Below are 24,408 nucleotides of genomic sequence, written 5' to 3'. Positions count from 1 at the left end.
GTAAATATCTTCCTATATTTGTGAAAGTGTAGTTGGGAGTATAGATTCCTAGAAGTGGAATTGCTAGGTTAATGGTACAGGAATAGAAATCCCTAATTTGAAAAGCTAATCATAGATTTGCAAATGCAAATTGTAATAATGTATTTTTTTTTCATTTATCGAATTTAGAAAGTTTTTTTTTTAAAGATTTTATTTATTTATTTGACAGATCACAGATAGAGAGGCAGACAGGGGGTGGGGGGAAGCAGACTCCCCGCTGAGCAGAGAGCCCAATGCGGGGCTCCATCCCAGGACCCTGAGATCATGACCTGAGCCAAAGGAGGAGGTTTAACCCACTGAGCCACCCAGGCGCCCCGCATTTTTTTTGTAAGATTTTATTTATTTATTTGACAGACAGAGATCACAAGTAGGCAGAGAGGCAGGCAGAGAGAGAGGAGGAAGCAGGCTCGCTGCCAAGCAGAGAGCCCAATGTGGGGCTCGATCCCAGGACCCTGAGATCATGACCTGAGCCGAGGCAGAGGCTTAACCCACTGAGCCACCCATGTGCCCCCACAGCATTATTTTTAACAGCAAAAATTTGGAATAGCCAGAAGGAAGAACAGGCGGGCATGTTATCAAATATCCATCCAACACACTACAATACAGCCATTACAAATGATGTTTGTAGAGAGTTTTTATGGCTTGGAGAGTGCTTATTCTCTATCATGTTAATGGAGTGGAAGGAACACACAACTCTTTTTCTTTCTTTTTTTTTTTTTTTAAGATTTTATTTATTTATTTGACAGAGAGATCACAAGTAGACAGAGAGGCAGGCAGAGAGAGAAAGAGGAGGAAGCAGGCTCCCCGCTGAGCTTGATCCCAGCCCGACCGGGGGCTTGATCCCAGAACTCTGGGATCAAGACCTGAGCCAAAGGCAGAGGCTTTAACCCACTGAGCCACCCAGGCGCCCCTGGAACACACAACTCTTGTGAAACCATTGTGAGTCCAAATATGTCAGCAATAAGCAGTGGGAAATGAGTGAAAGGAAAGATCCCAAATGTCAGCAGTGGTTGCTTCTCTGAGTTGTAACATTATGGATGATCTCCCCCCATTTCTGAATACTTCTGTTTTTTTTAACAATGAGTATGTATTACTTTTATGGCGAGAAAAAGCAAACCATAGTCAAAGATGCAACTGTTTTGGAGATAGCCTGGTGAACTGGGAAGGTTTGCAGAATTTGCACCAACAGCACAAAGACTGTTTTGAACAAGTTTATCAGAGAGACTATAAAATTGGGTAATAAATGATAAATTGAAAAACTGAAAGAAACTCACTAAGCCTGTTTCCTTTAGTAGTATTTGCTATTAAAAAAATATATATATATTCTTTAGCTAAAGTAAAAATGAAAAGGATTGGCCCTCAGAAATACATGTTTTTAATGATGGTTAGGACCAGACAGAGAGAGAATGCCTGTCCTAAGACTCCACTGAGTTTTCCTTTCATTTTTTTTTTTTTTTAAGCAGCTGCTTGGCAGTCAGCTCTCTTAATCTTTCATCATCTATTAAAAAGACAAATTGAAAGAGTCTTTTAATAGAAAAGGAAAGTTCAGAATAGCTTCAGACAGACATGGTGGCAATGTCAGCCAAGCCAAAGCTTGAAGGCAAAGGTCTTCCAAATAGGATTAGTTGCACTAATAAAGACTGCTGCTTTTTAAATAGTTCTGCCCAGTCAGTAATACCCTGTGGTGTTCTAGATCTCAAGGGTAGGGGCTATTGTCATATTGATCACACAATCATGAAGACGTGTTTTTTCTCTTAGAGAGAAATAATTTCTTTTTATAATGAAAGCAGAGTAGCTTCTTGTTTATCTTAACTTGGTTAGAATTTTTACTGTAGCTGCTTAGGAAAAATTATAAGAAGTTCTAGAAAGTTATATATCCCAATAGTAGTTTCACTTGTCTTTTATCATTTTCTTCTCGGTGTTTTGGTATTTTGTATTTTATTTTCTCTAGTGTTGATATTTACTATTTAGTGTTCTGTTCCATATAAGTACAGAACGTGCCTTGTCTCTTTTAATATATGACCCATATACTGGGGCGCCCAGGGGGCTCAGTAGGTTGAGCATTTGACTTGATCTTGGCTCTGGTCTTGATTTCAGGGTCATGAGTTTGGGGCCCACGCTGGGCCCCACATTGGGCTCCACGCTGGGAGGGTAACCTACTTTAAAAAAAAATAAATAAATATACACACGCACACACACACACACACATATGTATAGGATCCATATATGTATCAAAGTTGTGTCTGATTAAAAGGGATAGTATTTTTTTGTTTATTATATGATTTAATAGATACTCAACTTAACTCTGGTGATTTTTCCCAATAATTTTATTATAAAAATTTTCAAGCATATGTAAAAAATTGAAAGAATTTTATAGTTAATATCCACTAGCTGACCAACTAGATTCTATAATTAAAATTTTACTATATTTGCTTTATTCTGTCTTTTTCTGCCCTTCTATCAATCCATTAGTCCATCTTGTTTGTTTTTTAGTGTAATCAAATAAGTTGCAGACATCAGTATACTTTACTCCTAAACGTTTCAGCATATGTATATCACTGATAGCTTGTTAAATGTTTCTTTTTTTTAAAAAAAATATTTTATTTATTTATTTGTCATAGAGAGAGAAGCGAGAGTGAGCACAGGCAGACAGAGTGGCAGGCAGAGGCAGAGGGAGAAGCAGGCTCCCTGCCAAGCAAGGAGCCCGATGTGGGACAAGATCCCAGGACGCTGGGATCATGACCTGAGCCGAAGGCAGCCGCTTAACCAACTGAGCCACCCAGGCGTACCGTTAAATGTGTTTCTTTACACATTTACTTTACTTTGTTCCTTTAGCAGTAGGTTATTTAAACATTTTTTTAAACCTATTTCTGTGGTATCTTTCCCCTTTAGAATATTTCTAAAGTTTTTTAAAGCTTAAGGTCACTTTTTAGTGAAGTAAAGTAAAATATCATTGATTCTTAATGCACATTTAGACTTACATTTTAGAACAGGTTTTATTTTTTTAGAGATCTCTTAAATACTTCAGACAAAGGACAGACTATCACCCAAGTCGGGCTCTCAGCATTCTCTGTGAGGATTCCCTCTCAATTCTTGTTCAACTTTGTACTCCATGCTGGGAATAGAAGCAGGAGGCCAATAACCAAAGTAAACAGAACTTCCCCACAGCCTCTTGATAATTGCAGTTACCTGCCTTACCTACCAAAGAGTGGATGGTTTTACTGCTTTATTTGCATAGAACTCTTGCTAAAGTGGGAGGGGTTTTTTTGTTTGTCTGTGTTAAATAAGAATAGCAACTGACAATCCTATGTCAATAAAATGCTTAATTTGGGGCCTTATTCCAGCATTTATTAATGTCTTCCAGGTATCACAAATCTTGGTGTTTATATTATATTGTATTGTATTTGGCGAATGGATTTATTTTGAGAACTGTTTTTGTTGTTTTTTTTTTTTTTTACTTTTGTAATGTGATACTTTAGCTTCTGACTTTTTCATAGGCTAGGTTTTATGAGCGATAAAATATAACTTAGACCTTGACAGTGCACTGTTGTATTGAATGCTTGAATGGTGCATGTCCAATAAATAATAGTGCTTTGTTATTTGCTTATTTGTTTGAGATTCAGCCATTTCATATAAGGAAATACTTGATACCATCCTAAATGTATCAATGAAACAGTAACACCAGAGTTCATCCTGTTTTCATAAAGCAGAAGATACATCAGTATGCTTTGTTTATACTATATTTTATAAATGGTATAAAAATTGATCCAATTTTGGGGTGCCTGGGTGGCTCAGTGTGTTAAGCCTCTGCCTTCAGCTCAGGTCATAATCCCAGGGTCCTGGGATCAAGCCCAGCATCGGGCTCTCTGCTGAGCAGGGAGCCTGCTTCCCTTCCTCTCTCTCTGCTGGCCTCTCTGCCTCCTTGTGATCTCTGCCTATGAAATAAAGAAATAAAATCTTTAAAAAAAAAAATTGATCCAATTTTAACTTGTTTTTTGCTGTGTCCTCAGGTAGCAAATCGAAAGGCCTCCAATGGATAATAGATACAACTATAGCTTATCCCAAAGCTGAACCTATAGATATTCAGACCTGGATCCTCGGGTACAGGAAACCAACCATCACACATGTACATTACAGGTAAGAATTCTGTGTTAGTAACTCAGTATATACCCAACATAAAGTACTACCTCAGGACAGTGGTTTAATATTGAATTTTTAATCAATCGTGAAAATAGTTGGCTCAAAACCATTCTTATGCTGACTTCTTAATATGAAAATATCATTTGAAGTAGTTATTTTCACTGAGTGATAAAAGTCTCTAAATAAAAACGGCATTCTGGAGGCACTGTCATTACTTGATTGCTTGACACTCTGAACAGAAGTACTAAAGGCAAACATCAGGCATATATGTATATGTATTTTACACATATATATAATATATACATACATATATACTCATTTGGGCTAAGTAGATTTTTATTAATAGAAATGGAATTTGTATTTAAATCATGCAGTTTCCTAAGATTTTCTAAATGATTAAATTGAGAATTTAGTTATGCTTACACTTTAAAATTTTAATGTTTTAATATTTAACATTTTAATATGGCATTTGCATAAACAACAGCAAACATATTTACTGAATATTCTGTACCAGCTTCTTGAGACTTTTTTAATGTAGGTTGCTTTTTAAAAAGATGTTTATAACAAAGTGCCATACTGATGAAGCCTGAATAGACTTGGTCGCTCTATGAGGCATTTATCTTAATTTCCTGGTCAAAGATCTCAACCCTTGGCAACTAGTTACAAAGTGGGTGTTGTGGAAGACTGAGGAATCCCAGACCTGTACCTTGAAACAAATATTACATTTTATGTTAACTTAAAAAAACAAAACAAAGTGAGCAGTTGGTCCCTTACAGGATCACAATTGCCACAAAAGCCCAACTCAAGAGGAAAACTACTCAAATTACGTACTCATTAAAAGTAAATAGGTGCATGTTTTCATATGTGTAAACGATCATAATTTTACAAATAGAAGTACAGAGTTGGAAAAATCTGAAACTAAAGTTTTAAGACTTAAATGTTAAAATTTGGGGTTTTGATATGAAAGAGATAACTATCAAATTACAGTTGATTCCGCTGTGTGACTTACATTGCCAGATTGTGAAGGTCATATGTAAGGTAAGAAAGTAATTCTTGGTGACCGCCCGGACTCCATTCCATGTATGTTGTCCATTTTACTTACGTAGCACTTCCTGTGGAAAAAGCAGTATGCTAGGCCCTGCAAGAATTTTTCCACGAAGAGTTTCATTTTCATATCCATGAAAATTATCTAGCCTTCAGTAAAGTTTTAAATTGCAATCTATAAATGAAACTCAATTCTGGGGCCCAGGCCCAAAACATACAACTCTGGGATATATGTTTAAGACACATGTAGATTGTATTTGCATGGGGTATACATAACTTTACCTAGCACAGCACACCCAAAAGGAACATTAACAAGATAGGCATTTTATTATAGTTGACCCTGCTTTCTTATTTAACCAATAAAAAGAAAACAATTTTAGTTTATAGATGAAAAAAATGCATGGAATCATAAGGGATCTAAGAAATTGAAGAAATGTCCACTTTTCACAAAATTATTTTAACAGGAGTAAGTTCAAGGTCTTTAAATTCACTTGAAGCAGGGGTTCTTAACCTGGATGGACCTAAGAATATTTTTTTGCCTTCAAAATTAGGTGTTACTTTAATTTAAATTTTGTTTTAATTTGAGTATAGTGGACACACAGTGTCCCATTAGCTTCAGGTGTACAGCACAGTGATTCAGCTTCTGTTATGCTCACCATGAGTGCAACTGCCATCTGAACTCAGAGAATTTTTTAACCCAGTCTCTGCAAAATTTTGTATACGTCTGCAGTTCTCTGTAGAGAAGTTTCACAGCTTTTGATCTAGTCTCAAAATAGATTAAGGATTTAAAAAAAGAATAAGGACTCCTGATTTAGAGATCAAAACCAAATAGTAGATAAAAGATGTGGAATGGTTAGTTTGATACAGAAAAATACTTCTACTGATCAAATTGAAGCATTTGAGAAATATGTTTGATTATAGAAACTTTATTATTAGACATAGAAATAATGAAGAAAATTCTAAAATATTAGATTAGCAAAGATTAAATCATGATGTAGAATCACATCCTAAAATTTTAATGATAGTACACATTATGCCCACTTATTTATTTATATATACATACTCACATACACACACACTTCCTAGGAGACTTGGGACAGGTAAAGAGATAAACTCTTCTTCACGGAAATTTAATAAGAAGAGTTTGTTTGGAAAAGGAAAGGACTTGTGTTCAGATGGAAAAGGGAGGGGAAATGAAAGGGGCTGGAGAGAAAGAGGGGTCTTGGTATCAGGATCGTTTTGAGGGTTTGCAAGAAGTTTGTGAGAAGGGATGTGGGCCGTGACCGTGGCAGCTCGCAGGGATAAATCTCTACTACCCACACTTTGACTCCGTCCCCTCCTGTACTGTTCTAGGCCATCTGGACACCCTGGAAGATAGGAAAGAAAGGATTGTTGTTTGGTTTAGTTGGGCTTTGGGGGGTGCTTCCCCCTACCTCCAGTTTTCAATTCCAAAATAAACTGTTTATTGCTTATCTTAGATTTTTCCTGGTAGGAATAGCACCATTGAAATTAAAATAAATTTAAACAAACATGGTACTCCTCACCCATTTTTTTTTTTATTTCCCATTCTCAGAGAGATTGGTTTTTTTGTTCAAACTCTCCAGTTGTTTGGTTATATTTTTAAAACTTTAAACAAGGATGAGATGTTTCCGATTAGAATAAGAGATTTAAAATGCAACATTGGAAATCATATATACATGAATATGAATAATATAAATGAGGTCAAATCTCTTTCTCTTTTATTTTTATTTATTTTATTTTTATTTTTATTTATTTGACAGGCAGAGATCACAAGTAGGCAGAGAGGCAGGCAGAGAGAGAGAGGAAGCAGGCCTCCCCGCTGAGCAGAGAGCCCGACATAGGGCATGATCCCAGAACCCTGGGATCATGACCTGAGCCAAAGGCAGAGGCTTTAATTCACTGAGCCACCCAGGAGGCGCCCCTCTTTTTCTTTCAATGTGGGGAGGCTGGTAAGAAAAACTGAACAGCACTGACTGGTTCAAGTGGGGAATGGGTGCCCAGAGAGAAAGGAAAAGTGCTCAGGAGACTGTCAAGTTCACTGAAAAATAGTAGTTTTGCTTAATGTTGCCTTATCTTCATCCATAGGCAGATTTTAATGATTATTAATTAATTTTTTTCCTGCAATTAAGCATAATTTACCCAGAACCTTTCTATTAAGCCATATGATGCAATTTTGTTTCATATTATGCAGAAAGTATTTGTTTCTTCTTAGCCCCAGCTGACTTTTTTTTTAATAAAGCGCTCTCTCAGTCTTAGAAAATTTAATTGAAATGATTATCTGGTGATTATGGTGTAGCTGGGCAAGTTGGTACTGTTGCTAGTTTTTTTCAGCATAAGCTAGAGGAGTGTACATGTGAAAGTCAAAAATTAATTACTCTTCTGCTCAGCATTTATCAGATCCCACTTAGAGCACTATATGTATTTTAAAAGAAATAATGCAGTTAGTAGAAGGTTATGAAAATACCAAATATATATAAATCCTGGAACACGAGTACCACTTGAATGACCATTTTAGATCAAACCAAAGCAAATTTGGTGGTGGTAATAATTAAATGAAACATAATTCTAAGGGAAGCTGCACATTGGAAATAGAAACAGGTTAAGGAAAAATTTAGCAATTCATAAGTACTAAATCTGTAATATGTTTCTGTATATGTGAAGTACTTCTACCATATTTTAGGTAAATTTCACGGAGGGCAGTAACTGTCCTTTCCCGTGGGACACATCTGTGCCTCTGGGTGGCTCGGGTACTCTCAGAACACCGTTACATTCTTGACCATCAGAATGTACTTGGAAAACAATACAGTTGTGATCATTCAACATTACTTAACATTAATCTGTAGTTGGGCCATTTTTTATTTCTTTAATACATTTCTCTTCTTGGAAATTATTGTCAAGGCTGTCAGGTAATCTCCACTCCCTGTTCTGTACCTCATCGGAACATACTGTGACAGGTGTATGGAGATTTCTGAGCAAAAAAAGGCATTTTGGGGGGCACCTGGCTGGTGCCCTGACTGGCATCTGAGATACATGTGATTTTTTATCTTGGGTGATGAGTTAAAGCCCCACATTGGGTGCAGATTACTTAAATAAATAAAAAAAATTTTTTTCCCTGTAGAGTGAATCCACTTATGATATGTTAGTAAAACTAAATGCTTAGAAAACATTTTGTCTTTATTTAAGTAAGAAAAGACTAGATTACCAGAAGGTATAGCAGAATATTCATCCAGATTTTAAGTTTCTATACTGATGCTTAGGAAAAAAGCACAAGAATCCAAAAGCTTACTTGAAGTGTTCTAAAACAAACTCTTTTTTTTCCCCCAATAGCATTGGGAAATTGTCCATTCACTTCTTACTTCTTGGGTTTGTATGTTCATTTTAGGATGTTATATGTTGTATAGGATTTCTGGAAGAGACAAACCCTAAAACTGCAAATATATATGTTACCATATGCTGTAAAGTACTTTTCTAAAATACCACATAAAGGAGAAAGTAAACATTTGTGATGTGGTGTATACTAGATTGTACCTTACAGATAGATAGCATTGTTATCTGTCAAAAGTCAAACTTTTGAGGCAGGTGTTTGGAGCTTATTCCTTAGAAAACTTGGAGTAAGTGGTGATTCAGTACCTAGACCATTTTGCTAATTAAACCCAGCGCATATGGAGCCGCATAGGCAGCCCATCTGAGGATCTTCCTGGCTAGAGGTTGCGCCTGCTTCAGTGAATGCATTGTTTGAGCATCAGATGATACGTTGATAAAATGTTTTTAAAAACCACAAAGCACCTTACTAATACAAAATACCATTAGGAAGATATATAAAGTGTGTATGGATTATTGATAAATCCAATGTTAGTAATTTACCATTCCCTGCAGATTAATCTTGGGCCACTTAATTAGTTTAAAAGATGGCCTTTCTTATTCCTTATTTCCCGATATTATGTATTGTTTAACTAGGGGAATATGTTTTATTAGTAGGCATACAACCACACTATTGATTTTTTTCAAAAGCAATGCTTGTTTGTAAAGAGGAACTAAGCCTTAATTATAAGAAACATTTGAGGGGACAACTCTTTCCTCCCACTTTCCCTTTTATATTATTACTGTCACACTGGAAGATAGCTTCTTCCTATTAAAGAAGTAATGGGCATGACGTGCTGCTGTTAAGGACTTAATAGGAAAATTAAACATGATTAGATTTTAACTACAGGGATGGAATGTTTATGAGGATAAAAGCAAAAGTAATCAGTGCCCTTAATATAAATGTCTGCTTTACTCCAGAGTAGGACAGTGAGTTCGAAAAAAATGGTCTTCTTGGGCAGAAGTAGCTTATATTTTTATTTTTAAAATCTTAAATGGGGCACCTGGGTGGCTCAGTGGGGTAAGCCTCTGCCTTCAGCTCAGGTCATGATCTCAGGGTTCGGGGATCGAGCCCCACATGGGGCTCTCTGCTTATCAGGGAACCTGCTTCTCCTTCTCTCTCTGCCTGCCTCTCTGCCTACTTGTGATCTCTGTCTGTCAAATAAATAAATAAAATATTAAAAATAAAAAAAATAAAATAAAATCTTAAAGAACGATCTAACCTTGAGTGTAGGTAGTAGCATAGATAGATTACAAAAGGCAGACGTGTTGCTTTCATGTCTTATTTGATTGGAATTTTGGTGATTTTGGAGAAGGCATTCCACTAGGGACTTTGAGCAAGAACTTACTTTCAGTTTTGGAGGGAGGGAACTCATTCAGCAAAGGATTTTTTTAACTAATAATTTTAAAGAAAATAGGCTCACTAGAGGTGCCTGGCTGGCTCAGTCAGTAGAACATGCGACTCTTGATTTTTAGGGTCGTGAGTTCCCGCCCCACATTGGGTGTAGAGATAACTTAAAAATAAAATCTTAAAAAAAAAAAAAAGTGCTCACTAGCAAGAATGGACAAATGTTGACATTTTAAAATATTTGCTTTAGGATTTTTTATTAATGAAAGAAAACATTTCTTGTGAAGTTAAGTTGCCATTATGTCCCCTCCCAATTCCATCCCCTTCTTTCCCAACCATTGAAGTATCATAACTTGGTGTGTAGCCTTCCTGTCCTAATATTTTTATTACACAGATACACTTATAATATATAATATTCTATATGTGTTTTTTTTAATGTAGGTAATCATAGGTGATTTATCATTTTACAACATGTATTTTTCCTCTCTGCATTATTTTCTAGTTTTTTTATCTTTATGTTTCCCTTTCATTCATTTGAACTACTATCACTATTTAACTGTTCTGATGATTGTCACACATCATCAATCCTTTCTCCTATTGTTGGATACCTGTTTTCGCAGTATTTTTGCTTTTATAATAAACAGTGTCACAGTGAATATTTTTATACCTCTTTCACTAAGCATATGCTAGTAAAGTGAGCGTTAAAGTAGGGAATGTGTGTGCCCAGTGTGAAAGTGCTAGATCTTAGGGTGCGTGCATTTTCACCTTTCCTGGTTCTCCCAGTGGTTACATCAGATTACAATCTCATTAGCAGTATATAAGAGATCATCTCTTCCAATATGTCAAAGTCATCACCTTTAACTTTTGCAAATGTGATACATTTGAAATGTTATATCATTATTCATTTATTTATTATTATTTTTTAAAAGATTTTATTTATTTGACAGAGATCACAAGTAGGCAGAGAGAGGCAGACAGAGAGAGAGGAGGAGGAAGCTGGCTCCCTGCCAAGCAGAGAGCCCGATGCGGGTCTCGATCCCAGGACCCCGAGATCACGACCTGAGCCGAAGGCAGAGACTTAACCCACTGAGCCACCCAGGCACCCTGTTGTATCATTATTTAGTCCTCGGGTTTCATATTTATGAAATGAGTGATAATCCTGTAACCTGATAGTAAGATACATTCCTGTAAAACATAACATTAAGGCGAAGCTAGCGTCTTTATCTAGGTATTCAGTCACTGTTAGAAATCTTACTGGTTCACTCACTGATGTCTGTCGTCCCCCTCTAGAACATAACCTCCTTGGGAGAAGATACTTTGTCTTGTTGACAACTCCCAAAGCAATGCTGGCATATAGCAGAAATTCAGTACTTAACGAATGTGTGAAGGCTAGAGTTTATGCAGTCTAAACATGCACTTTCCAGTGAGAGCAGCCTCTGGCCATGTAGCCATTGAGCTCCTGAGATGTGTCTAGTCTGCTTCCAGATGTTTTGTAAATGTAAAACACACACTGGATTCAACAACTAGTAGGAAAAAGGACTGTAAAATATCTCAATAATTCTTGATGACATGTTGAAGTGATAATATTTTAGATTTGAGGGGTTAAAAGGTTACATTACTTTAACATTATTAGATCTCCTCTGTTACATACTTTGTAAAGTACTAAGTTTATTTTCAAAAATAGAAGTATGCGACCATGGAAAATATTTCATAGAGCATGCTCACTTTAAATTCCTTAATATTTCCTTTTAATATTTGTTCTTATATATGTTTTTAATGTAGCTACAGTATGTATAAAAGTTCATTTGTATTCTACTTTTCCCATATAACTTTTTTTAAAAAAGATTTTATTTATTTGACAGAAAAAGCGAGAGAGCACAAGGAGGGGGACCAGCAGAGGGAGAGGAGAAGCAAGCTCCCCACTGAGCAGGGAGCCCAAGGGCCTGAATCCCAGGACCCTGGGATCATGACCTGAGCCAAAGGCAGATGCTTAACCAACTGAGCCACCCAGGCGCCCTTCCCATATAGCATTTTAATGAACATTGTCCCCATACTATTTATGTACTAGGTGTTAAGATTACAAATTTTATAAGTATTTTAAAAATTATTACAGGGGCGCCTGGGTGGCTCAGTGGGTTAAGCCGCTGCCTTTGGCTCAGGTCATGATGATCTCAGGGTCCTGGGATCGAGTCCCGCATCGGGCTCTCTGCTCAGCAGGGAGCCTGCTTCCCTCTCTCTCTCTGCCTGCCTCTCCGTCTACTTGTGATCTCTCTCTGTCAAATAAATAAATAAAATCTTTAAAAATATATATATATCATTACAAAGTCTTTACATTTTTAGTGACTTTCTAATTCCTACTTAGTGTATACATTTAATGACCCATTTCCTCATTAGCCATAGACTTGTCAGGTTTTATTTTTGACTTTTAATGACACCATGCTGAATATATTAGTTCTTACATATAGCTTCCTCCACCCTATGTTTTAGATTCCTTTATAGTAGATATTTTTAACCTGTTACTTCTGATGTTAGTATTAACATAATACTTCTGATGAGTATTATTAAAACGACATCTGAATGGGAAGAGTGATTGTCAGAGGGATGAGGGCAAACTTATTTTTGAGAAAAATTACCAACACTTAAAAACAATATAATATTTTAAGGGGTTCCTGGGTGGCTCTGTGGGTTAAGCCTCTGCCTTTGGCTCAGGTCATGGTCTCAGGGTCCCAGGATCGAGCCCTGCATCAGGCTCTCTGCTCAGTGGGGAGCCTGCTTCCCTCTTTTCTCTCTCTGCCTGCCTTTCTGACTACTTGTGATCTCTCTCTCCATCAAATAAATAAATAAAAACTTTAAAAAAACCCAATATAATATTTTAGTAATTTTATGCATAAACCTAATGTATTTATGATTATTATGTCATTTTGGTTTTCCTTTTTGTTTTTTTCTTACTTCCTAAAACAACAAAATTTTAAAATTCACAATAAACAAAATTTAAAAGTCACAAGTTTTTATACATTTTAGACTATAATTTCAGAAATAGTTTTTCCCTCTTAAACTTTTATTATGGAAAATATCAAACCTGTAAATTCAGCCTCATGTACCTATTTTACTCTGATGGGCAATGTTGTTTTCCCTGTGTTATTTGCCAGATCCTGCTGGACTATTTTGAAGGAAGTCTCAGATATCATATCATTTCACTTGTAAATAATTCATTATATATTCTCTAAAATATAAGAATTCTTTGGCTAAAAATTACATATTATCATACCTAAAAATATTAATAATAGTTCATTAATGCCATCAAATATCTAAACAGTAACCAAATTTTCTGAATTATCTCTTAAATGATTTGTTAAAAACAGTTTGAATTCAGTTAGATTGCAATTAGTCAGTATATCTCTTAAATTTCTTCTTATTTACTGATTCCCTCCTCTTTTTCTTTTCTTTGGAGTTTGTTTTTTAAGGATACCAGATCATTTGCCATGTAGAGTTTGCTACAATTTGATTTTGTCAATTTTATCCTGTGTATTCCTCTGCCCCTTCTATTTCCTGTTAATCGGTAGGTAGATACTAAAACTTTATCAGATTGAAGTTTGAATTTGCTTGACAAGAAACACCATAAATGGTGATGCTTACTTCTCAGGAGGCATATAATGTCTGGTTGTCTGTCAGAAATAGCTTTTGAATGCTGGATTTTTAGTTAAAATTTTCAAAACAGGGGCACCTGGATGGCTCAGTCAGTTAGGCATTGAGTTTTTCCCTCATCCCTCTGATAACTCTTGATCTCTGCTCAGGTCTTGATCTCAAGAGTTCCGAGTTCAAGCCCCACCTCAGGCTTTGCACCCAGCGTGGAGCCTACTTTAAAAATAAATAAATAAAGTAAAATAAATTTCAAAATAAATATATCCTATGCTTTGAGGGGAAAAAATGGTACTTCCTTATTCATCCCTTTAACCATGAACAATAATGTCAGGAATTTCAATTTTGAATTGGGGCCTCTTCTGGCACTGAACACATAATGAGCATCAGTTTTGCCTGAAAACCCTCCTAATGATCCTATAAGGAGGTCCATTATTTTTTTGTTTTGGTTTTTTTGGGGGGGGTTCATAGTCTTATATTATTTTGTGAGCCATTAGAAAGGGCTTTTCCCCGTGTCCCACGCTATAAAGGCTTGGTGATGTTCTAAACTTAATTGAAAATGAACTATGGGTCATCCACTGAGATGACTGTTGGTTGTTTTAGTCAGGGTTCTCTTCAGAGAAATAGAGCTGATAGGTTATACAGAGTGATCTGTAAGAGGAAATTCAATTTAGGAACTGGCTTTTGTGATTATGGAGGCCGAGAATTCCCATAGTTTGTGATCTACAAGCTGAAGAACCAGGAAAGCCAATGGTCAACTCAGTCCGAGTCCCATGGTCTGCAAAAGGGAGGGAAGGGGGAGATGATACCTATCTAGTCCCTGTCGGAGTCTGAAAACCCAAGAAGCAGGAGTACTATTGTCCCTAGGTCAGGAGAAGATGGATGTCTTAGCTCCAGTGGAGACAGAAGAGTCACCCTTCTTCCAGTTTTTGTTCTGTTCAGGCACTGAACAGATTGTATGACACCCACCTGCATTGGTGGGAGCAGTCCTCTCAGTCTACTAATTGCAATGTTAATCTCTGCTAGGCATACCTAGAAATAATGTTTCCCAGCTATCTGGGCATTCCTTGGCCCAGTCAAGTTGGCATATAACCATCACAATAGTCTACCTAGTTGACCATCTGTTTACAGAGTTCAGCAATCTTTTTTTTTTTTTAATTTAAATTAAATTGTCCAACATAGAGTACATCATGAGTTTCAGATTTGGAGTTCGATGATTCATCAGTTGTGTATCATATCCAGTGCTTGATATATAAAATCACTATAGAAAAATCAGTGGTATCCCTTAGCCTGGCAATAAATAGAAATATAATTTTTTTTAAAAAGAGACTATTCTCAGAAGCAAGAAGACTGTAAAATACCTCACAGTAAAATTTAACAAAAAATGTGTCAGACTTGTATGAAGAAAAAAATATAAAGCTTCACTGACAAACATAAAAGACCTGAATAAATGTGAAAGAGAGACTGTGCTCATACAGGGGAGGACTCAAAATTAGCAAGATGTCCGTTCTCCCAAATTAATCTATAAATATAACACGATTGCAATTACATTACATACAGGAGGGTTTTTCTGGAAACTTGACAAAATGGTTTTAAAATTCCTTTGAGAGAGTAAAGATAACTGAATACAGAGAAGATAGTTTGAAGATGAAAGAAACAGAGGAATTCTTCCTACCAGATGTCAAGGCTTACTATAATTAAAACAGTGTAGTATGAGGGCAGGATCAGATCAAAGGAAAGATTCGAAAATCCAGACTTCTTTGGAGACTTGTGTATGATTAAGTAAGTATCCCGTATCAGTGGGACACAGACTATTCAATAAATGAAGTGGTTTGGGACCATTGGTTCTCTACAGGGCAGTGACTGCCGGGGAGTTGCTGTTTAGCTGTTGACAGTGAATGCCTCTGGCGGAGGAGGGATCTCATTATACTATTTGAGGTCTTTTCTCTTTCTTTTTCTTTTTTTGTAACAACATGATTATATTAATTCTTCAAATTAAAAATTAATCGAAGAAAGAAATCGCCTTCAGAATTTAGAATTTTGGTCTAATAATCCTTTGCATAATTGCAACAAAAGCATTTTCATCAGGTAGCTTTAAGAATTTAATAAATTCACATTTAAGATAAATACCATTTTATAGACATGAAATAGATTTTACCCCTTTAAATCCAGCATATTGAAGTGCTCAAATCATATAGTTTAGATTTTCATATTCTAGTGCCTTATCCGTGATTTAAGGCCAAACATTAAAGAGACTTAAATTTCTGTACTTTTTTGGTGTAAAAGTTGAAATAAAGTAGAATAAAATTAATTTATGGTGAAAATCAGTTATTTAACTTAACAGAAACCAGATTTCAGGTCACCTTTTCCCAGTAACTGAATAACTGGAGTAGTTCACACGTGAGTGACACGTGCTTAGGCAGTAGTGACGCATGCTCAGACCCTTACCACCCTCTGTCCCAGCCCAGAATTACCACCTGAGAGGTACTAAGATTCCCTCCTGAGCGAGAAGTGGCTTTCTTTTCTCCTAGCAGAAGAAAACACTTACACTTACACTAGGTCATTTCTCTGTCCTTGCTTAGAATCATTGCTCATTTTACCCCTCCTTGTGCTGTTTCTAATAATTATCTTCTTCCTGTCTGCTTTTCTCATCACCTCTTGTGCTCTGTTGCTTTGCTTCTGTATCCTAGCTTTTCCCTGGACATTTTAGTCATCAGTCACCATTGAGAGCTTCTAATTGAAAAATGGGAAGTTACATATTAAATTTAATCTTCAAGTTTTTAGTGGTGCTTGGCTGTTTTTATGAATGTTCACCACCCACAAGTTCTTTCTTTTTTTCCGCACCAGCAATTTTATCCATAATTTAAAAGTGAACTTTTAAATTTCCCTTTAAGAAAAGAAAATGTTTTAGTTTGGCACCAGTTAGGATACTGGAGGCATTGACTAAGTGGTCTTAATTGCAGTTTTACTGAGTTGTGGGTTGAATTCTGTGTTTCTGTAATGAAGGTGAAATTTGAAAGAGGGGAACCATCATATCTAGTGAGATAAAATCATCCTCTGCTTAGAAGACATACTTCATTTCTTTTTTTAAAAAAGATTATTTATCTATTTTATATATATATTTATTATTTATATATATTATATATAAAAATACATGTATATATAAAAATACATGTATTTTTATATATAATATATATAATGTATTTTTATATATAATATATAAATAATAAATATATATTTATATATAAATATTTATGAATATATATATATACAGAAAGAGGGAAGGAGAACAAGCGGGGGGAGGAGCAGAGAGAGAGGGAGAGGGACAGGCAGACTCCTCATTGAGCGCAGAGCCTGACACGGGGCTCGATCCAAGAACCCTGAGATCATGACCTGAGCCGAAATCAACAATCGGACACGCACTAACTGAGCCACCCAGGTGCCCCGACATAACTCATTTCTTTCCAAATTTTATTAAAAGTTATGTGTGGAAGAAATTTTGTACTATTAGCATAGTCAAGAACGAAGACCACAACCTACAAATCTGATTTACTAAGTTATTTTCAGTACATGAATCTGGACGTAATAGGATTTGGAGAACTATGATAAGCTTTGGAAATGAAGGGCTCTCTCCCAATCTCCCTGGCGCAGTGGGGTTCCCAATGTCCTTTTCACTTTTGGGTCTCTTCAAGGTCAATCACAGTGACTGCCAGTGGTATGCAAAAACTACTCTTTATTTTCTAAATTTAGTGTTGTTGGAAGTAGTATGTCCCCAAATAAAAAAATTCTTAGCGCTTAACTGTTAATTGAATAATAGTTAAGCATAACTCTGATGAGCACTGTCTTTTAGTTACTTGTAGTCATTGAATTAAATCTGAGAAGTGGCAGGGCTAGCTACATCTTTTTGTCTAACTTTTCATTAATACAAGATTTATACACACACACATATACTCTCTCTCTCCTCTCTCTCTCTCTCTCTCTTTCCTGCCCCATGACAGATTGCTTAAATACGACTTCTCCAGGATACTGTTTTTGTCTGTGGAGGTTGAGTTCATAGTAGGAGAGTAAACAGAAACAGCTTCTCTACAGATGCCATTCTAGTTCCCTGGCCTTCTCCCAAGTTCCAGACCCTTGCATCACTTCCTTTCCTCCACCAGGATAACCTGTTGCTTCTGCAAGCCTAGTGTTTCTAAAACTGAACTCATTTTCCTTCATGCAACTTGTTTCTCCTGCCTGTCCAGTGGGATTTATGTTAACATCATTCTGCACTCACCTAGAATGAAAATTTTGGAGTTCCTTTGACTCTTCGACTTTTAAATTTAATTCTCTGTCTCAAAATCAGCTGCCAATTCCTGTGAAGGATACTTCTGCAACGTTTCTTTCTCTACTTTTTTTTTTTTTTATCAAAATGCCACAGCCAAGCTCACCTCATTACCTTTTACCTGAAGTATATTATTAAATATTCCCTTTATTAATATTTGTTCCATCTTCAATCATTATTTATTGTACTGCTATATTCTGCTTCCCAAAGCATGAAATCTTTTTTTTTTTTAAGATTTTATTTATTTATTTATTTGACAGACAGAGATCACAAGTAGGCAGAGAGCAGGTGGGGGCGGGGAGGCGGAGCAGGCTCCCTGCTGAGCAGAGAGCCTGATTCGGGGCTCTATCCCAGGACCCTGAGATCATGACCTGAGCTGAAGGCAGAGGCTTTAACCCACTGAGCCACCCCAGGCACCCCTTCTTTCTTTCTTTTCTTTTTTTTTTTTTAACAAACATTAGTGGAATAATTGGCAGATTTGAATGAATGTATAGATTATAGGTTAGATAATAGTACTGCATCCTTGTTAATTTCCTGATTTTGATCATTTGACTATGGTTATCTTAGAGACTGTCCTTGAATTTAGAAAATACACGTGGAAGTACTTATAGGACATTCTCCGTAACTTCCTCGCAAAAGTTGAAAAATCATATGTATATATATCAGAAAGATACATATGCATATGTGGAGAAAAAGGATGGTAGCATAAAGCAAATATGGGGAAAAGTGATATTTTGGGAACCTGGGTGAAGCATATATGTGAATTCTTTGTTCTATTTTTACAACTTTTCTTGAGCATGAAATCATCTCAAAAAGTTTTCCAAAGTCATTAGGGAGATAGGGAGAATTCTGTGTGCTTTCTCCTGGGTTTTGCTGTGAACCTTAAACTAACTCCCCCTCCCCAAAATAGTCTTAACAAAAAATTTCTAAAAGTCATTAGACTCAGGGAGGGTGTATTAGTGATTCTTCTAAGCAAACATACCAGTGTTGTGTTTTGCTTACTTGACAGTTCAGTCCCTTGAGCAAGCATTTATCTGTTAAGCACCTTACTATGTCTCAAAAGACAGAACACAAAGATAGATGTAGTAAATAAATTTGAGGTCTGAACAGTGCCCCCTCACTGTTTTTATCCTCACGTGGCATGTTGGTTTACTACAGTTTCCACCATCACAAGGAGCGGGGCTCAAGGGGAAGAGGTCCCAGGCTGAACTTACTGACTGTGAGAGGAAGCAGTGGTCAAGGTGCTACTTGGCCTTCTCCCATCTTTCTCCCGAACATCAGCGTTCAAGGCACTGGAAATTCTCTGTGATCCTGCATTTGCTGCCTCAGAGCCTTGATTTGTCCCTGTGCTGAAGTGGGTAAAAGCTTATGTATCTGAGTTGGTGAATTCTATTTTCAGATAACCAAGTGGGCTTCTCTTTAAGCCTTGTTAGTGGATCCAGGGGGAAGCTATAAATTCTACATTTTGGTATGTTGAGGATGAAGCCTTGAGCAGCTTACCTCAAGACAATGGCTCAAACCAGAACTTCTGGGACTTGAATGCCGGGAGATATTCTGATATGTTAAATTTGACAATATCTGTTCTTGTCCATAAATCTATATTTGGTGACAAGTAGCTTCTGCATTTCCGAGTTATTCTTATCACACCAACCCTAGTGGTTGTTCCGGGGGTACTGTTCCCGGGGTATTGATGGCTGTCTACAGATGGCACCTCCTAAGTTTTAGGCTGGCAGATTACTTTCATTTAATTCCGTTCCACAAACTTGAGTTCCCATGAAGGATTAGGCACTGATTTACACACTGGATATTCAATGATGAGTACAGCACAGTCTGATAGAAGGAACAGACATGTAAGAAAATAAATAGAACATGAAACTAATAAGCATAGTTACAAAGGACAGAGTTGGCCCTGAGAAGGAAATATTAACTGTAGGAGGAGGAAATTGAAGGAAAAGAGAACAAAGGAGTAAGAGACCCAAATCCTTATCTTCCATAACAGCAAGTCAATGAATATATTTGAAACTGGGTAATCTAAAAGTAGGGGTAGTAGCATGTTTATAACCACGATGGAGGTAAATAGTGAAAGAAAATTGAAGAAAACCGTATTTGGGAAACAGGTGTCTGAGGAAGGAAAGAAGTTTATTTTTCATTGTCAACCATGTAGTACTCTGACTCTTAAAAACTATATTTATTTGTTACTTTATTTAAGAAGACTTTTTAAAATCCTGCTTATTCTTTTAGGCTCAGATGTTGCCATTTCCATGTATCCTGTGCTATATAAGTAGACACATACACCCCTTCCTTTAAACTTACAAGGAAGTTGGAAGTTCTTTAAACTCCTGGTGTAACATTTATCGTATTCTGGTTTTACAGTATTTGTTTACTTTTCTTTTTCCCTCTGCTAGATTATTAGACTTTTAGAAGCAGAAACTGTTCATCTCAAAATTTCCCTCAGTGCTTTCAATTCCTTTAGTTGTTGTTGGCCTAAGTGAACTGAGTGTTTAGCTGTGTTGTTTGTCAGCTCCCATCTTGGATCCTTGGTAGCATGAAAATTCAAATGTTCTAACTCAAATATGTAGAGGTGCCAGCTGCTAAGCATTATTTATATCATTTTTTTGCAAGTGTAATTCATCTAGTGCTCTTGAATCTGATTCAGTGGATTTGAGTAGAATACTCTGCCTTTAAGAGCACATTCTGGATTACTGATAATTTGAATTTTTGTTTCTTAAAAATGAGAAGCTAGTTTCTCATTCGGATAGCCACCAGTATTGGGTAGATTTATTTCCATTATTTATTTGTTTGTTTGTTTGTTTTTTTACATCCCACAAGAACTCCTTTTATTTGCTTCCAAGAGGACTGGTATTGAATGCATTTGATACTTCACCATATTAGGGGATTAGTTGTTTTAATATTTTAATCCCACAGTGATCAAACAGAGTAATAAAAGTAGATTGGTCTTGAGGGAGCATTTGCTCTGCCCTCCTGGCTGTTTCCTAAGGCAAGAGAGTATCCAAGCTATTCTAGGCAGATGGTAGGGGAGGCTTTCTGTTAAAGCACAGCCGTGTTCCCACACCAACCCCTACTTAAAGCAATATATATTTCGCACGCCTCACCATGTCCTTTCAAGAGTTCAGGGTTCTTAAACCCAACCTTCTCTGTGTAACTCAGCCATATTTTTAGTCCCTTTTCTCCTTATAAAGATAATTCAAATGTCCTCCAGCCCTATGGCTCTTGCTAACATATCCTTAGGTTGAGTAGGCCTGATTTTATATTTATAGAGAGTATATAAGTTAAAAAGTAATGCAATAATTCCCCCAAACCATTTGACTGCTATTCAGTGTGGTAGAAATGAGCAAAGAACGCTACCTATATTGCAAAGCTGTTTTAAGATAGTATTAAATTAAAAGTAAAAAGTCAGTAACTTGTAATGCCATTCATTTAAAAAGTAAAATCCAATTTTTAAACTTAAGTTTTAAATCTTAAAACATTCCTCTAGTATCAAGATGACGTGTAATGGACTTCCCTGAAAAATCCAACTATTTAAGGATATCTAATTTGGAGGAAACAGAAAGAAATGATTAAATTTCCTGAATAGTTAAGCTCTCTGCATAGTGTGGGCACAGCTCTCTTGTGCCTGGAACTGTGCGGGCTATGGATTGTGAGGCCTTCTGCTTGGGGTCCGCCCCGTACATACATCGTTCATGAGTCATGACTCCCCTTTTGTGTGTGCTTCTCTCTGGGATTCCTGTCATTTCAACTGCTGTGGTCGTCCTGATATCTGCCCTTTCGTTCTTCAGCCAGTAAGACTGCATATTCCCATGTAAATTTTAGGCCTCCCTGTGTGGCGCTTACTGGGAATTATCCTCAGGTAAAAACCTGGAAAAAATGGAAAAACGCACCCAGTGCAATTCCTGTCTTCCCAGTGTTGACTCTCCTCCAGTATCTCCTTGTTTTTAGTCACTCCCCAGTGCTTTCCACTAATTACTTTTTGTGTTTTGTCCAGAATTTATAATTGTTACTTGTGAACTACTCTGCAATTAGGAAAAAACATAACTCACCTCTTATTTTAATGGCTCTCATAAGTCAGAGGGAGAGCTGCAGCTAAATCTCAGATTTTAAGAGGTAAAAGAATAGATTTTTGCCCTCCAGTGTGGCCTTTTTTGGCCTTTTACAGTGGTACTGCATTGTGCCAAAGTGACTATACACACAGGTACTGAAGGCACATGGTGGTACTTAGTTAAAAGATGTTTATCTAGGACACCTCTGGCTCTTGATCTCAGCTCGGGTCTTGATCTCAGGGTCATAACCTTAAGCCCCACATTGGGCTCCATGCCCAGTGTGGAGCCTACTTAAAAAAATTTTTTTTAATTTAAAAATTTAAAAATTGGGACATCTGGGTGGCTTACCCAGTTGAGTGGCTGCTTTTGGCTCAGGTCATGATCCCAGGGTGCTGGGTTTGAGCCCCATGTCGGGCTCCCTGCACAGGGAGCCTGCTTCTCCCTCTCGCTGCAGCTCCCTCTGCGTGTACCCTCTCTCTCTGTCAAATAAATAAAATCTTATAAATAAATTTTAAAAAATTAACTATTTAAAAATGTTTATCTGTATAATTTAGAATAATTTTATTAAGATTAATATTGAGATGAAAACACAAGATCTCTGTATACTTAAAGAGAACTCATAGATGGATCCCCAAGAATATGTCCCCAGATCTGCATACCCCAATTGTGAAGTACTGCTAGCTCTCCTCTAAAGCAGAGCATCTGACTCTATTATTCTCCAGTTCAAAGACTTTCCATGAGGGAGGCCTGAGTGGCTCACTCTGTTGGGGTTTGGATTTTAGATTTTGGTTCGGGTTGTGATCTCAGGGTCATGGGATGGAGCCCCATGTGGATTCCGCACTGAGCGGGGAGTCTGCTTGAGATTCTCTCTCCCTCTGTCCCCATCAGATGCTTGTGCTCACCTGTGCACGTGCTCTCTCTTTCTCTCTCTAAAAATGAATAAATCTTAAAAAATCTTTCCATGAGAGGCATTCTCATAAATTGCTAGTGGGAATGTAAATTGGTATAATCCTTAAGACAATTTGATAGTATTTTTCAAAGTTACTAATGTATTTAATATTGATTTAGCAGTTTTATATTTGGAATTTTATCCTGTAGATATTCTTGTAACCATATGAGTGGACATTTGCCTAATGTTATTCATAGCCACATTGTTTAGAATAACAAAAGATGAGAAACTGTCCATCATTAGGGAGTAAGAGGAATTTCATGTTTACTGTGTATTACAAGATTACAGTGAAATTAGAAAAAATTTTTTTACAGAATGATAAGGAAAATATAATCTATAAAAAAATCTGTGTTTAGAGGAAAATTTGTAGCCTTAAAAAGCTACTATGAGAAAAGAAAAAAAACCGAAAATGAGTGATCAAAATGTCTATCTCAAGAAGTTAGAAAAAAAAAGCAAATTAAATACAAAGATAGTAAATAAAAAGCAGAGAATCATGAAGGAGAAATTATTAAAATTGAAAACATACAGAAGAAAGAATAACACCAAGAAATTGTTTTTTTAAAAACACTATTAAAATCAATCAACTCCTGGCAAACCTGATGAAGAATAAAAGAAGGCCAATGCTGCCAATATCAGGAATGAAAAAGGGGACATTATTACTACAGATTCTATAGTCATTAAAAGGACAATAAAGGACATTAAGTACAATTCTTTCAGAGGATAGAAAAGAAGGGATGTTTCTGATCTGTTTTATGAGACCAGCATAACTTTGATCTCAAAACCTGAACCAAGGATATTATAAGAAGGAAAATTTACACCAAATATCTTACATGATCATAAATGCCAGACTAACCCAGTGATATATAAAAAATACATCAGATTATGTACTGAGAGTATATATTCCTCGAATTAAAGTTTCATTTAACATTAAAAATCAGTCAATTTAATTCATCACATTATCAGAATAAAAAAAGAAATTACATAAGCATGTCAATAGGTGTAAAAAAAATGATAGTGTTAACTCCCATTCATGATAACAAAGAAAATCCTTAGCAAACTAGGAATAGAAGGGGAGTTCTTTAATTACATTAATAGTAATGGTAGGCACAAAAAAACCTATAGTAAATATCGTACTGATTGGTGAACTATTGAATGTTTCCCCCGAAAGATGAGAAATGAGGGACAAGGGAGCTCTTAATACCACTTCTATTCAGTATTGTTCTGATCCGGCAATGTGACACTCTCTCTCAAATGGATAAATAAAACATTTAAAAAAGAAAGAAAGATAGATAGATGTTTGCCTAATGACTAAATTCTGTAGATTCCAAGTCCACTGTGGGGGAAGTAGTCTGTGGAAAAAGCCTTAGGAGCTTGCATAGCCTCTGTAACTCCCCCCCCCCCCGCCCCCGAGGGATCTGCATTCTTAATTAAAATGGGGAGAGGAAAAAGAGGAGAAAATAAAATTCTTGGAATATTATTTCTAATTTGA

At 36.4% G+C, this 24,408-nt stretch overlaps 1 protein-coding gene across 4 annotated transcripts in view; it reads left to right on the top strand.

The window, feature by feature from the left end:
• The window catches only part of LPGAT1 (lysophosphatidylglycerol acyltransferase 1), an 83,569-nt gene that overhangs the window by 46,172 nt on the left and 12,989 nt on the right, over positions 1-24,408 (top strand). For all 4 annotated transcript variants that reach the window (XM_045084693.1, XM_045084692.1, XM_045084694.1 and 1 more), the window contains exon 6: positions 4,050-4,176. In XM_045084693.1, coding sequence (XP_044940628.1) covers positions 4,050-4,176 — 127 coding nt within the window. The remainder of the gene's footprint in view (positions 1-4,049; positions 4,177-24,408) is intronic.

The sequence above is a fragment of the Mustela putorius genome, unplaced genomic scaffold (genome assembly GCF_011764305.1).
Source record: "Mustela putorius furo isolate JIRA1106 unplaced genomic scaffold, ASM1176430v1.1 tig00000785_pilon_pilon_pilon, whole genome shotgun sequence".
NCBI lineage: Eukaryota > Metazoa > Chordata > Mammalia > Carnivora > Mustelidae > Mustela > Mustela putorius.
The sequence above is the reverse complement of the archived record's forward strand: the minus strand, read 5'-3'. Positions and strand labels throughout refer to the sequence as shown.